Source organism: Apteryx mantelli, chromosome 22, assembly GCF_036417845.1.
Source record: "Apteryx mantelli isolate bAptMan1 chromosome 22, bAptMan1.hap1, whole genome shotgun sequence".
NCBI classification, from domain to species: domain Eukaryota; kingdom Metazoa; phylum Chordata; class Aves; order Apterygiformes; family Apterygidae; genus Apteryx; species Apteryx mantelli.
In genome coordinates, this window is record NC_089999.1 from 3,429,335 (window position 1) to 3,444,939 (window position 15,605).

Here is a 15,605-nt window from a genome sequence, read left to right on the forward strand (position 1 = left end):
TACTCCTCTACACCACGTCCTGTGTCTCCACTTCTCAAGGCCTCTGCTATTACACCACGACTGTCTTTCTCTACACTATGACACTGTGTTAGAGTCATAAATATCTCATTCTACATAGAATACCTGCTTATTACTTCTATCTATATAAAACCATGGTTGCACCACACAAAGATTAATAAAACAAATTAGCCACACAGTCATGAGGTGGTACCTGGGCAGATTTTCACTTTGGAACCGCTATGAAAATAAAATTTATGGGTCAGTTCAGTGTCTCTTAGGAAATGAAAAGGAAAATTTGTGTCAAACATTCAACCTTGTCCTTTTTGCTCTCAGTGTAACATCATAGCAGGGCACACACAATTTTATCTACGCTGCCCATATCCTGTGTTTATTGACATTACAGAAATCCTTGAACTCCCGGCAAATAAATTAGCTCCTAGGCCATCAGCAGTACACCCATATCAGCTCAGGGCTGGGCCAAGCCAGAGAGACAAGACTGGTATTAGCACAGCTCCACGTTATACCAACAGCAATGAGCAGAGCTAATGCATCTGCACTGTACCTCCCCATGCACTTACACCACTTGCTTGGCACTGTCCCTGAAAGGGCACCAAGCAGGAGACCACAATGCAGAGATGCTGGTGCACCTCTGAAACAAAGCAAAGGATAGACATACTAGTGCAATTCTTAGCCTGGCTAGTTAACAGGATTCAGAAGATGTATCCAGCACGCTCATCCTCTGCTAAACACTGCAGAAAAGACGTGGAAGAGCATAGCTGAATTTTAAAAAGCCTGCAGGAGGGAGGCAAGCAGTGACACTTTTCAAACCAAGCCAAGCAACATTTTCTTTCTTCCTGGAGAGAGGCAGGAAGGGATGCTTACTTACATGAATGGAGTTGTTGGTCCCCAGTGACCTGCTGATTCAGCAGAGACCTGCGCCAGCCTGCAGCTGTCACTGCTGCAAGATGCATGCAGACAGGACTTATTTTGGCTTAGTGAACTATCCCGGTCACAGAAGATGTGTCCAATAAACTAAATGCTCAGCATCTCATTCTGGAAGTCTTAGCTTCCAAAAGTACAGCAAGAACAGCTTTTCTCGTGGGATGTTGGCATTGCTGGTGCTAGGCAGAACCTAGAAGCAAAACAGACCCTTTTTTAGATGTTGTTAGAAATACACACACACACACGCACAAATCCCCCAGAGAATGAAGATCAACTGAACACTGTCAACCAAGATGCAAAGTTTTGCTTCATGTCCCAGAAGAAGGGGATGGCTCCGGTCCGTGGCCTTTCTGACATGAGCATTTCTCCCAGGAAAGGCAGGCTGAGAGCTGGTAATGTCACCTCAGCTCTCTAGGCTGGACATAGCCATTAGCTGAATGACCTACTTGTGCCAGAGGAGATGCAGCTGCCCTTGGCATTCCCATTTGCCATATGCTAAACTCCCTACAGGGCTCCGATGCAGCAACTGTGGGGCGTGAAGTGGATCGATGGCAGTAAGGAGAGCTGTCATGAAGTTTAGACAGCAGCTCAGCTTTAGATAGCTGTACAAAAGCATCTCCATGTAATCTAGTCACTCTTTATTCACATCTTAGTTCCTAGAGTGAAGGAGATGCTTTTTGGGTACAATTCCTCTAATTTATTTTAAGCACTACATTGGGATGAGATGAACTGCACCTATCTTTCAATTGTAAGCATAGCCTAAAAGGACTAGCTTAGCAGTTTGCATCCACACGTAATGTACATTTGATCCACCCCATTCCAAGTGCCTTTATTTGTGGGTAGGAGTGAAGCCAGGATCAGCCCCAGTGGTTTTCACTGAGATTTGTGAATGGCTCCTAAGGGAAGAGAGACTGCAGGTACATTCACTGCTGTGATATAAAGGAAGATCTACACTCACTGTCACCACTGGATATTTTCTTCCCTCCAAAATGAAGCTCCCAGACCCCTGCCTTCCCTGTCCCATGCACAGGTGGTGTTATCTGGCTCAGCCCAGCTCTGCCGCATTCGTAAACAGAGAAATGTTCAGCATCAAAAAGTCTGGAGATACCTGAAAAGTCAGGTCTGCAGAGACCCTGGGGACTGGTATCTGGATAAATGCACTCCCCTCTGTACCACTCCAGGAAAGGTGCTGCTATACTGACAGCAGATGGTGTTTGTCTCCTATTAAAAGGCACTTGTATCAATCTACTTTGCTCCTGCAAAGATCAAGGAAAGATTTTTCTCTCTGATAAGCCAATTTTATAAGCCAGATTTATGCCAGTATAACTATCCACAAGAACTGAAGTACCAGTCCTGCAGCACTGGTGAAAAACAGCCAGACACTAACCAGCATTGTACAGATAATACCACCACTGGTACAAATACATACAATTATAATTTGTGTCATTCTCATAATTCTGACATCTTGGCTTCTTGTCACGATAAGGCCTTCAGATCTGAGCTTTTTAATATTCTTCCTTTGTCAACATGATATATTAACTCTCTCTCTCACACACACACAGACACGTTTTAAATCAAATACAAAATTCGTATTATAGCCAGGGACAAGTCTAGGATTTTGTTCAGCTCACTCTGAACATAATAGTCATCCACAAGAATCAGATCTACACTTATGTTACAGCTTTTCCTCCTACACCATTTTTTGGGGGGGGGGGTTAGTTTGCCTTCTACTTGGGGAAGAGCAAAGGAAAGAAGATGCCCAGTTCCTCAGTACGAGCAGCCCACACCAGCCCAGCCGATAAAGGATACAACCGGAAGGAATGCATGGTTTTATCTTCAGCCTATTTCACTATATTTTATTAATGCTTAGGGCAGGAGAATGAAGCTGGGAGCCAAGAGAAACGTATGTATTTGTGGGAAGAGACACAAGAAAAGGACAACAGTTTGCATTGATGTTGTACAAACAAAAATCTGTAGCACAAGTCTCATTTGTCTGGCAGTTCCTTTATCAAAATGCTCACAATGTTAAACTCATGGCAAACAAGGATGCTGTATGGCTGCGGTGACTCGTGCTGCCTACCATGGGTGCTTCATCCTCAGCCCTGACATTCATATTAACTGGATATTCAAGAGCTGCCACAGCTTCCCCGCACCCCCACTCCAAACAAGCGTTAGGAGCATCTTCTCCTCAGCTAAGGGCAGTGGGAATGAAAAATTGACCTCTTAAGACAAAAATAAATCTCTAGCCAGCCAGAGAAAGCAAATATCATTCACCTTTGGCAGGGTTATGACAAAAGTCACTGTAAATACACTGTAGCAGTTCATTTTAGCAGACATTTTTCTGCAGAAGGTTCTCAGCTCTCACCCTGGGGATCTCAAACATGCCACCTGCATCATAACCAGCCTTGCAGCCACAGCGGGTGGATTCATGCACCCTGAAATGGGCTGGGCCCATCTGCCCCATGTCCCAGTGGAGAAGTTACAGCCACAGCCTCCTCCAGCAGATATTCCACCATGAAGATTTGGCAAAGCGGTTAGCCAGATGCAGGCCCCAAAATATTGCTCATGTTGCTAGGTGCTTGCAGCTGCTGGGCCGCTCAGCAGTGGGACCCTGTCTCTGTCACCAAATGACACCATGGCTGAGTCCTCCCTTCCATCCAGCACGTCCCCTGCATCGACATGTCTTTGCTTCCTGAGATTTCCTTTATGTTGGTCAATCTGGGAGTTGCTCTCCCCTGCTAACAGCAGGCTGGGACATCTCCAGAGGAACTTCTGATTTTGATGATGTTTGAGCAACCAGCTCATGTCCAAACCACCAGCACGTCCCACATGTAGTAGCAACTTCTGCTGTCAATGAAATATAAAAGAGAACAAGTGTCCAGCCCCCAAGGCAATGCCCGCTGTGGAAACCAACAGGAGAAAGCACAGATGCCATGCTCAAAGGCTCTAGGCAGTTAGAGAAATGAGAGAATCAAGGGCAAAGACCCATCAGTTCATAGTGAGGACAAATGCATCTGACAAAGCTTGCTTTCCTCATTTTAGGCAGCAGCTCCACACACTTTATAGCAGAGCTCAGGCTGCTTTCTACCTTGGCCCATTTTTAAATCCAATTATCTAACCCAGTCCCTGTCCCCCAGGCATCCATCCACAGGCAGCTCCATCCTAAGAGCTGTCCCCTCTCAGGGCAGCAGCAATCTTTCACCCTGGAAAAGGAAGAATCAGAGGGAAGTTTTGAAAGTTTATTCTTGAATGGCACAAGCCTGCAGGAGTCCATATCAGCAGAGGGAATGGCTTCGAGGCCTCCTTTTTCCAGATTTAGATGACATGGATGTGAGCCTCTGTGGCCCCGACAGACTTTTTTCACATGTAAGAGGGCAATTCACAGACTGCCCCAAGGGTAGCACATAGCCCAGTGTTACAGTGAAGAGAAACAGCAATTTTAGCTTCTTTGCTCCCTTTGGATAGCAAGGTGTAAGGGAATCATGTCAGCATCCTTGTCTTCGCTGCTGTAATTCCTGCAGAGCCCAGCCAACAGCAAGAGGGGCTCTCTGGGTCTGCAAAACCTTCTCATTTTAGCACAGACCTTTCCCCTTTTCTCCAGAGTTATTTGGTCGGTAGTTTGGTTATTTGGTATACCTTTGGTATACCTTCTAGTAGATAAAGGACAATAATGATGACTTACCCTGGATCGTGCAACCTTAAAGCTCTATTTTTACTTGACGATGTAACAGAAGTCTAAAGAAATTGTTAGATTCAGGAACACTGCTATTTTTACAAGAAGCACTGAAGGTGCTTTACCCCTCTTCCTTTAAAGAGGAGAGAGTTGCCATCGCAAAAAGCTAAATCGTGGCCAATCTTTGCTCCCAGCCACAGCGATTTGCATCAGCCCCACACTGAACAGCAACGCAGAACCATTTGGCTACTGGCTGGGAAGGTTTTCAAAGTAAAGAAATAGCAGTAAGCAAAGCCATGTATTTAACAAGCTTTCTTGAATTGCTGGGGCATCATGTGCAAAACCAAGGAACCACAATATTGATTCTGCGTTCATTATAAAAGCAAATGAAGGAATCAGGGAGTGGAGCGGCGCAAGCAGAAAGCAAGTAATTTAGGAGAGCTGCCATAAGGGGGATTTCATTATCTGCGCGGCACATAGTGTGTCCCCTCGGAGTATTGGTTGCGCAGCATTTCCTTGCCCTAGGCGGCTTCAGTCAAAGTGCTGCCTGACGAGGGGTTATTATGCCTCTGGCGCTGAGCTAATGCTCGGGGAACGCGTGGGAGCTGGGATTAGGACACAGACACTGCTAAATCCTGACCAAAGGACGTGAGGAGGGATGAAACAGAAGTGTTCAAAAATGCAGCATCAAGTGCTACCCCCTCTTTGGGCGATAAGGTTCAAGCCTGAATCAGAACAAGAGTTTCTTCTATATACTCTCAAAACATCCTCCTAGACTTTTCCAGGCTTGGGCAGTCAGGAAGCCTTTTCCTAGTTGACTTTTAGGTTTATTCTCATTCTGAGCCTGTTCTCAACCATCTGAAAGTTTCCCATCATCACCAGTATGATGAGAAAGGAGACACACTGCTCTTAGTATTCTCTGTGAGAAAAGCAGATAGGCACGTCCCTTCTTCTGCCAAAACAGGACCATGCATTACTGCCGTATGAGCAGGGTAGAGCTATCCATCCTGTGGGTGAGGATCTTCTGAATGTATGTGCGTTTCTCTCAGAGGACCTTCTGAGCCTTTGCAAATGGATTAATCTTCATAGTACCCTCCCAATAACACCTATTAGTCTGATATTCATAGCGAGGGAGACTGAGACAGAGACAAGAACTGGCTTGAGCAGGCCACAGCATGCTGAACTTATAAATATATAGATAAATAAAATACCCTCAAACCCTAAAAGTTTCAATTTGCCCATACTTTAAGTGCTCAAAATCCCTCTCACATCTTTTGACAGTGACTTGCCAGTTATTCTGCAAGCATTCATTTGAAAAAGGTTCTTAATGAATCTGATTTTGCCTAGGCGCAGGAAAGCTAAAGACAGTTCAGAAAAATGATCAGCACACTGTGCATACTCATGGGAACTATCACAGTGTTTTTTAAAGTGTTGTCACAGAGCATGTCTTCAGTCTCCACTCATTCCCAGTTGACCCGTAACTGCTTAGACGAGTCTAAGGGGATTCACAGAAGACCAATATGTCTGATTAAATAACTGCAGAGAAAACTTCATAAAGAACTCAAAAGAACTAAAATAATGAACTGAAACTCTTATGTATCTACAAGCATTTGAATGGTTTAAAAGTCAAGGTGAGAGAGAAAAGACTTCCTACAGTATGAAGGGGGTGGGGGGGTCTATTAAGATTGGTTTGGCAGTAATAAAAAGTAAGGCAGATTATTTGGAAATGTCCCCGCAGTACTCACCTGATAACAGTCTCCAAGGAAAGGTAAGACTTGGTCAGCATGGGGGCATCTTTGAGGGATGCATAGAAGGTTAAGCAGAAGGTTTTATTCCAGATATATGGAATATGAGGCAAAGGAAGGACATCCGAGCTCATAAAGGAAACTGGTGGAAAGCAAAAATGTTTCTTGGGCCAAGTAGCTCATCTTTCCCTTTTTCTCCTCCTTCTCCCTGTTGCAGTGCACGCACAGAAGCAGAACAGACAGACCTGCGTACGGAAGAGCCTTATCTGCGCATTTGCCATGGCCTTTATTATAAGCGTGATGTTGATTGCGGCCAACCAGATCCTCCGGAGCGGCATGGAATAGCCTCTCACCGTGACACTGTGAACCAAACTGACCATGCATGCGCATGCCACCGGGTGAGCTTTTCCTGATCCGACTCTCTCAAGGGAAAGAGACAGAGGCAGGCACATAAAGCAACATTCGACAGGAGCCTGAGGCCAGCAGCGTAATGTGTCTTGTGAATCAACTACATCCTTTTGGCAGGGACATAAAAGGGCTGTCTTAATGCTTTAAAGGTTTTGTTTCCTAATGCAATAAAAAATATACAGGAGTCCCGAATTACTGCTTCAAAACAGCAATGGTAACGTGGAAGACACTTTCATCCAGCGGTCTGTTTTGCAGTTTTAAGGAGGCACAGCCTCATGACTTATTTCAGCGTGGCTGTCTTTTAACCTAGGGGCCGACTGACTATTTCACGTAGCTCTCCGCTGGGCCCACCTTCCCAGGAAGTTGATCGTAGCATTGCCGCAAGCAAGTCCTGTTTGTTTTATTTCATGTACTTCAGCTTCACTTTGTTTTTCCCTTATGACCATGCCTTTGAGTTTATGGCATTAGAGGGGAGCTAGAGCATCCTTGTACAGTATTTTCAAATTAAAAAAAAAAAAAAGAGAGAACTTGCCAGCATCATACAAATATTCTATTTTTGGTCTATAAATGCCGCCTTTGACACACAAGACTGTGGGGTAGCACGAGTTTGTTTGCCATTTTTTTCACCTTGAATCAGGGCTTAAAAACACCACCCGCTTTCACACATGGACATTTCTGAGATTTGTGCACAGTCTTCCAACCGACTCTGCAACCACCAGCGTCAGTTAAAACTCCCTGTATTTGGTCCCATCTGCATATTCAACAACATTTGCTTTCCAAAAGTTTTGCCCCTCCTCTATATTGGTCCTCCTCCTCTTCCTTGTCCACTCAATTTTTATTTCTTTAATTTTACATGCCCTGGTTTTAACCTGTAGTGAAGCCTCCATGTCAGGCACCTTCTCGTAGGAGAAGTTATGCTTTCGCCTTTGCGGTGGTGTGTGGTTTTGACCGCTCAGCTGCTCTATTCCCTCCCAGGAGCTGTTCCACCATCACCGCCTCTTCACCCGTCCCATGGATAGGCTCGAAAGAGGGTAAGCTGAAAAGCAGCCTGCAGCAAGAGAAGAAGGAATCAAACTGGAGCATACCACCATATGTTATGTAGTGTGTCAAACTTTCAAATCCTGCAAGTGTTAGTTATTTTTCCTGGAAGAGATTTTAATGAGCAGCAAGAAAAAGATGGAGTGATGCAGACAAGAGACACAACACATCCCATGGAAAGCCCAAGGACTGCGCACGCCTGAAGCCAGGATTATGTTTGAAATTGTTTTCCTTTTAAACTTGACACAACCCTTGCATTTACCTATGAATGAACTGTGCCATCTGTGTGTCACTCACTGGAGAGATCCATCTTCATTGCTCTCTTGGGAGAGGTTTTCCACCAGTCGCTCTGCAGAGACGGCGTGGGGAGCGTTCCCTTGAAGGTCCGCAGAGGCACCCAGACCCAAGAGCTGTGGTAGCTTCGTGTTGCCAGCTGGGTTAGCTCCAGAAGTTTCAAGGAACAGTGAGATCTTGCTCCTGTAAGTGTAGATGACTGATTTCTGTGTCACGAGAGGGCGCAGGATGGCTCCCAAAGGATCATAAACCATGAGCTTCCCTCGTCCTACGCGGCACCCATCTTCTTAAGCCTGGATCTGTCCCAAAGAGTCATTCCAGGTCTTTCTTTGGTTACAACCTTGATCTATAACATTTAATCTATGCTTTTTAGTAGCCTGATTTGAAAATCTGCTTCTCACTGTTCTGTCTCCCATCACCCCTTTAAATTCATGTTACCACTTTTTTTGCCTTTACGTGTGTGTTTGTTTTTGTCACCTACCTCCACTACATTATCATTTTCCTGGTGCCCCCTCTCCATCGTTGAAGACAACAGCTTTCTTTTCCAAAGCAGATGAGTTATTTTTTTGCCTGGTTTGAAGTTCTCCCTGCGTCTCACACACAAACACATACTTCTTTATTTCTGTTCTACTGTGACTAATAGAGTTCAACTGCAAAATATTCTGCAAAAATTGTTACATCTCCCAGAAGATGGAGAGTTTTCTATTTTCTATAGTGCAACAGCAGACTTAACCAACAACAGAAAATCTTAAGCAAGCTTCGAGTGCATGATTCACTTCGCTGGGGAACCAAGGTATATTCACAGTGCTTGCTGCACTGGACATTGCAGACAACGAGCTTTGAGATCTTTATAAGGGAACTGTCAGACACATTTTCAGGCTTCAGGGCATGTGAAAAGGTGGCATCAGCAGAAAAAAGCCTACATGTTACTTGCCACTGAGTGATGCTTATTAAGATTTTTGCAGTTATCTCCAGGGTGTTTCCATGGTTTTGGTATCCTGTTCCACTTCATGGACAGGAACGAGCCTTTGGGTATAGATGCGAACACTGAATTGGGCCATAGGGGCCGTTTTGGGACCTGTCCCACTCCCTGGTGGTTTCACACAGGGCTGGAGCAGACCCATGGGGCTAACCAGGGAAGTCCTCAGCCATCCCTTGGAGCTGTGCTGGAGTGCACTGAGACCAGCACCAGCTAGCATGCGTGCCCGGCACCAAAGGGCAGAGCAGCATGGGCATGGAGCGACGGAGAGGAAGGCACTGTCCTGCCATCCCGGTCAGTAGTCGCAGCCCCACAGGGCAGAGTGGTGGCTTTCTGCTTCCTCCAGAAACACAAGCTAATACACATAGATCAGGCTCATCTGTCAGCTAAAACCAGCCAGACTCCAGTTATTACAGAGTTACTTACGGACAAGATAATCTTTTTCATTCCTTTAAGCTTTCTGTAAGCCTCCGTAATTTCTACATGCACGCTGCATAAAAAGCTTTGTAAATACAGTCATTTTTCAGGATAATTCTTCATCTTCCAACTCCACTTGTCAAACCAAACCTATAATTCATATATTGGTAAAAGCCATAGCCTAGGGTCAGTAGAGTTTATTGGAAAACTCCCCACTGTTTTTACTGGATACAGGATTGGGGGTTTTATTAGGTTGCTTTTTTTTTTTTCCTGGAGGGAACCCAAAGTATTTATTTTGAATCAGTGTCATGTCTTGCCAGAGGACACCCTTTTGTTCCTAGAGCTGCCTTCCTTTACTTAAATGCGTCTGGAAGATATTCCTTTTTGTGATCAGTCAAGCTCTTCCAGTGGCTAGTGGCAATGCAAGATGAGATCAGGCCAAGCCATTCCAAACCTTCCTCTCCCAGTAACCTTTCTACCAACACTTTTCCATCCTTCCTAGCCAACAGCTTTCAGTATTGGACCCATGTCTCCCACCTACCTCCCTGGCTCCATTAATGTAACATCCTTTTTTTTTTTTGCTTCTACACAAGAGGAAGAAAAGGGGCTTTTTGTTGCTTTTAGAGACAGTAGGTAAAAATAGAACAGTAAAATTTTGATTGGAACCTGATGGCAAAAGCTTAGGGGGAAGAAAGTAGAAGAATCAAAGAAATAAAAATAAAAAACCCCACATCCCATACTTAAAAAAAAAAAAAAAAAACCTATTGGACTGCTAATTAACATACTTTACTTTAAAAAATACCCAGACTGCAGCAGTGCTAGGTAGAGCTGTCAGAAAAAGCACTAAACTTATGCTCTTGCCGGTTACATGAGAATTTAAGTGTCTTTTCAGCACTGTAATTCTGTACGAAAGGATATTGCTATGGCAACCCTCACTGTTCGTGACATGTGTGCCACAGTGTCGTAGAGACACGCAGCAATTTAAAACATGCTCACCAGTCAAACCAAGGCTGGACAACCGGTTCTTAAACAGCTTCGGACAGTGTTTCAGCTCACGGATTATTAGCAAATTCTGAGCACTCCAAAGACGCCTGTATTGGCTTAGGCAAAAAAAAAAAAGTAGGAAATTAAAGAAGTTGAGACGCAGGGAAAGCTTTAGGGTGGACATGGTTGTTTTAGCCTGAGAGAGGCTTTGGGTTTTCTTTAGTTTGGGAACAAGTTAAATCAATGCAGGGTAAGCCACTGCGTGACACAGGTGAGTGCCTCTCCCAGGCTTGTGGAGGCCTTTTGGTTTGAACCAGTGCAAGTGGGTTTTTAATGGAAGGATCGATTGATCCTTGATGGGAAAGATTTGGATTATTGCTCACACAAGGCACAGGTCTGCATCGCTGATGGGAGGCACAGCTCAGAATAATCATTTATGGCTTTCACTTTGAAGGCAAATCCCAATTTTCAGGCAGTGCAGGCATCTGCTCCTAGAGAAGCCAGTGAGGAAACTGCAAGCACGTGGTAGTCCAAAATATATCGGAGGCCACAGAGAAGCTCATTACAGCCAGGCACAGCAAAAGTTGCTGAAGGAGTGTTGCTTACCTGCCCCATCCAAAACCATATGGTAAGGTCAGCAGCGAAAAAAGCCACGGCTGAGGAGTTCCCTGGTGGGATGAGAGCAACCTGGCGCCAAGAGCGGCCCTGGGTGAGCAGGCTCCTGTGCACGATGGACTGCACAACCTAAGGACTTCATCAGGGCCTCAGGCCTGACCCTCTTGCTGAGTTTAACTCAGCCACTGAGAGAGGCATTGCGGATCAGATGCAGTATCAGCAGAAATTTAATGGCGTATTGAAAATCACAAGGAGGCTGCGCAGCTGGGAATGCTGTCTTTTGTTAGGGACATTTTGGTCCTTACACTTGTGGAGGTCAAATAGGATTAAAAAATACAGTTGATGAGGAAAAAATAATTCTCTTTCATATTTGGTGGGTACCTAAATGAGCTAGTAACTGTTAGAGGACACCCCATCCTGGTGAAGGTGCTCGTGGACCCCACAGAGTGAAGGTCACCTGTGAGCAGAACGAGCGGCAGGAGACCCAGCTACCTGCCCCCTGCTCCCAGACAAGCTAGAACTGAGTATTTGGTTATCATCTGATGATTCACAGATATTGCATACAGACTATTTGGTGTTTATTGGGAGCTTGTATGTTGGATAACAGGGATGGTGAATTGGTTGGGCTGGGTGTTAGTTGCCTTAAATGGCAGATTTCCAGCATCTTTGTATAAGAAAAGATATACTTATATATATGCACTTCTCATATAAGCTGAGGCCAAGTAAATAGAATTTTTTGGTCCTCTCCCATATAACATTAGATAGCAAGGAGTCAAATCAAAAAGAAGGTAGAAAGCAATCCCAAGGATGCTACTATGGATGGATGAAGTTTGTGTGACAGAGTTCGATGAGCAAAGTACCTACTGACGTATACTTTATTCTGTGTAAAGCATAAGAATAGTCTTCTGCAAAAAACTGCGTGTTTCTGCCTGCCACAGAAGACCAGAACATCTCCTGGGACACACCAGAGAATTATGATGGCCGCCCATGTCCAGTGCTGGCTCTGCTCGAGATGATGCATTCCTTTGCAGGGTGCCCAGTATAAAGAGACTCGCAGCTTTTTCCACGAAAACTCTCTAGCTTCACGTGTAATGTGCGCATGAACGGAGCAAATAGTGCTGCGAAGGGCTGTCATCGCACAAAAGTGAAAGGTTCACAGTCCCGAGTCAGACTTAGATCTGTGAGAAGAGAAGCAGTAGGAGGAATACATTAAGATCACTAAGAATGAAGTTCCCTATTTTATCCACCCGTGTAATAAATTATTTAGCTTCTGCTTTATAGATGACTATTTGAAAGAAGAAAAACTAATTCTCCTAATATAAGATTATGATAAAGTGTCTTTTTTCTTGGCTCTGAATCATGCTCACATTCCACAGATGAAGATGTACAGAACTTGCTGGTTTTCCATCTATTATTTTACTGTAGTGTGTTCTGACAGTGCAATTACATTTCCCTGGCATCACTTAAAACCTATTACTTTCCCAGGAAATAAGGAATTTAATGCATAAGAAAAGGCTCAATCTCATCTCTCTTTGCTGTCTGTTATTATCAGGAACAAATCTTGTTTTTCCATAGTTCAAGTAGGATGTTTTAGGCAGCTGTAAGAACCTTAGATGCTTCACTGAGAACAAGATGGACAGAAAATTTGACAACATTTTAATTGGAAGAGTACTCTATTCCTACCTCTCCAGTGGCAAAAGGCTGAAAAATTGCCTGAATTTGACATTCTTCACCAGGAAAAAATTTCAGCTCCAGAAAGAAGAGGGAGAAAGGAGAAAAAGGAAATCCTCTGAATCTAAAAATTGGTAGTTGATAGTTTGATTATGAAAAAAAATTTTTTTTAATTATTTTCCTTCAAGACAGACCAAAATACTTCATAGCCTGGAAGAGCATTACTAAATGAAATTGCCATTTTCCAATCAATTGTTTTTACAGCTGTTCATGGTCATGAATAAGCAGATTCAAACACCACTAGTTTTACTATGCTTTAGGTGAGCTCCATACATCAATTTTCCCATATCAGCTGGTCTTCTGTCTTAATCAGTCAAGAAGTCAACATTTGACCATCCCATTTGAAGCTGGTGAGCATGCTCTAGTGACTATCCCCTCCAGTCTTGCCAGCACTTAGGCATGTCTTGTCAATCCTGTGAGCAGTCCCATCAAACCCAAAGGTACTGCTGACATGTTTGCAGCATCAGGCCCCTAGCGTAGCCATTTAACAGTAATCTCTAAACAAATGCATCTATTTTCATATTGCACCAACTCAAGAATGGTATTACATTTCTTACCATCTCTGTCAGAGGAGCCAAAGTTATCTCAGCTTCTTTCAGCAGCTCTTGTTCTCTCAAATTTTAGTTGGGGTGGGGGAGAGGACAAGAGCTAAAGCTGCTCTCATTTTCCAGAGTAAATGAGAAGTAACTCATGAGAGTTAATTGGTTTAAACTGGAAGGAGCCCAGAATCCAGCCTGTTGCCATTTAATCCATAGTAGGATCTAAAGTAATCAATGCCTCCTGATTCATCTCTAGGAAGTTCATCACTAATATAGGGATCTCCTTTTTGTCTTCGTTTCATCTCTCACCATTTTCAAGCCATTTGTCATTCATTGTTAAAAATTGACTATTTTTTGCTTGTTAATGTAAATCATGGCATTTTAATTGAAGACAACAACTCACAAAGTCAGCAGCATAATGGTAAAAAAAAAACCCACTTTGTACAAAACACTGTAAATATTAATATAAATTAACTTGGCATGCAACTTAAATCTTATGTTATTGCAAGTTACCCAAGTGTATAAAGACGTGTATAAAGGAAAACCGAATGCCATATGTATCGGCCATTTCCTCTAACCAAACACCACTGTAAATATATAATCTGTATAAAAAGATTTTAATTTTACCATTATTTATGCAATAGAAATAAAGGTTTTTTTTCTTTTGATGAGGGATGAAGTTTCTTTTTTCCTCATTTTAAAGCAGTCATTGATATTTATTCATGCCCAAGTACAAGAGCAAAAGCTAGATTTGCATAAAATATTAGGACAGAGACCCGTTCTTCCTTCTGACGGATACATGAACATTTGGGGGTATTTTTTGCTTTGAAAATAGATTTACATATTTTAAAGCCTGTTATTACAAAAAGAGCTCCTGGCTGAATAGATGCATTGCCTGCTCACTGCTAGGATCATCGCTTGGAGAAGAACACGGGACTCATTTGCATGCCAGAGAGAGGAATTTCACTTCTCCTCTGGAAGCGGTGGAAGTCAAAACCTCAGCCTGCACGGCTGGCGGGCACCACACGCAGATCTCAAAGAGGAGGATTAGACTATGCCATGTGCCATATTATGTCCCTTGCTTAAAGACTTGAAAACCTTTTCTTACAGCTTCCAGAACATCACGGGCCTGTTCCGCTGAGCTCAGAGGGGCCCTGTCCAGCTCTTTGCTGCTAGCAAAATACATTGACCATCGGGTTTATTCCCATCCCTGCCACTGCCAAGGCTTCATATCTTGAAAGCTGCTCTGTGTGGCTAAACCATGCTCAGATGTCTGGACACCCTAGTTCCACTGAAGAGCAGCTGCTGTGTTAGCAAATCCAGCTCTCTTCATTTCAGTGTAGACCAACCTCCACAACTACTGCTCCTCTACGTGAAGTCATTTCTCTGGAGGAGATAAGAATGAGGTTAATGATTCTCCCCCAAATTGTTTGTAGCAATGCCCAAATTAAACCTTAAAAGGAAAAACCTGATGTAGGCAAGTCTTCATCCAGGTGGAGCCACACTGGGCAGGACTACTGGGAGAAACACTGCAACACCCAAAGCTCTTGCCATGCCTGTAGGGATCACCATCTTCCACTTTTCTATCATCTCTACCCTGTGCTTGGAACAGAGCCGTAACACTTTCCCTAACCCTGACCATTTTTACAAAAATAGCATTTCTGTTTCCTTCATTTAAACTCTGAAAATATGAATGGTTTTCCCCAGACAACAAAATGGATTACACTCAGGTTCATGGACTCACGTTATTTATTAATCGCAAGCAATTTGGACAAGAGCCTGGTAGCTCAGACACTGTTCCTTGTTCCTGGAACCATCTCAAATTTTCGTATGAGCAATTATCTATGCATGGATTACCACTGAAAAGCAAGTGATGCAGGAAACATGTTTACAAAACTTGTAATCCGATAAAAAAATGATAGTGTATATTCAGGTTGACCTCTTACAATATGTAAATGTATTGAGGAATATTGTAAGTGTACATATAAGGCATGAGCTTGAATTCATTATAGGAATGAATCAAATTTATTGTAGGAATTCCTATACGTTTATTATAGGAATGAATGAGTAATTGAAGAATGAATGAGTAACTGAAGAACAAATGAGTAATTGAAGAAATTTACTACTGGAAGGAGACACCAGCTCTACACCACTCAGCTCTCCATTGCAACCAGTGTTCACATGCACACCATTGCAGTCAATGTCCTCAGTGAAACCACACCTGCACATTACATTTCAGT

The 15,605-nt window shown here is 43.5% G+C and overlaps 1 protein-coding gene across 1 annotated transcript in view; it reads left to right on the forward strand.

Moving 5' to 3' along the window:
• Positions 1-7,251, forward strand: part of CALN1 (calneuron 1) — a 139,997-nt gene extending 132,746 nt beyond the window's left edge. Inside the window, exon 6 of the mRNA XM_067309604.1 lies at positions 6,578-7,251. Within this exon, the coding sequence (XP_067165705.1) occupies positions 6,578-6,705 (128 nt within the window). The 3' untranslated portion in view covers positions 6,706-7,251. The remainder of the gene's footprint in view (positions 1-6,577) is intronic.
• Positions 7,252-15,605: the final 8,354 nt, after the last annotated feature.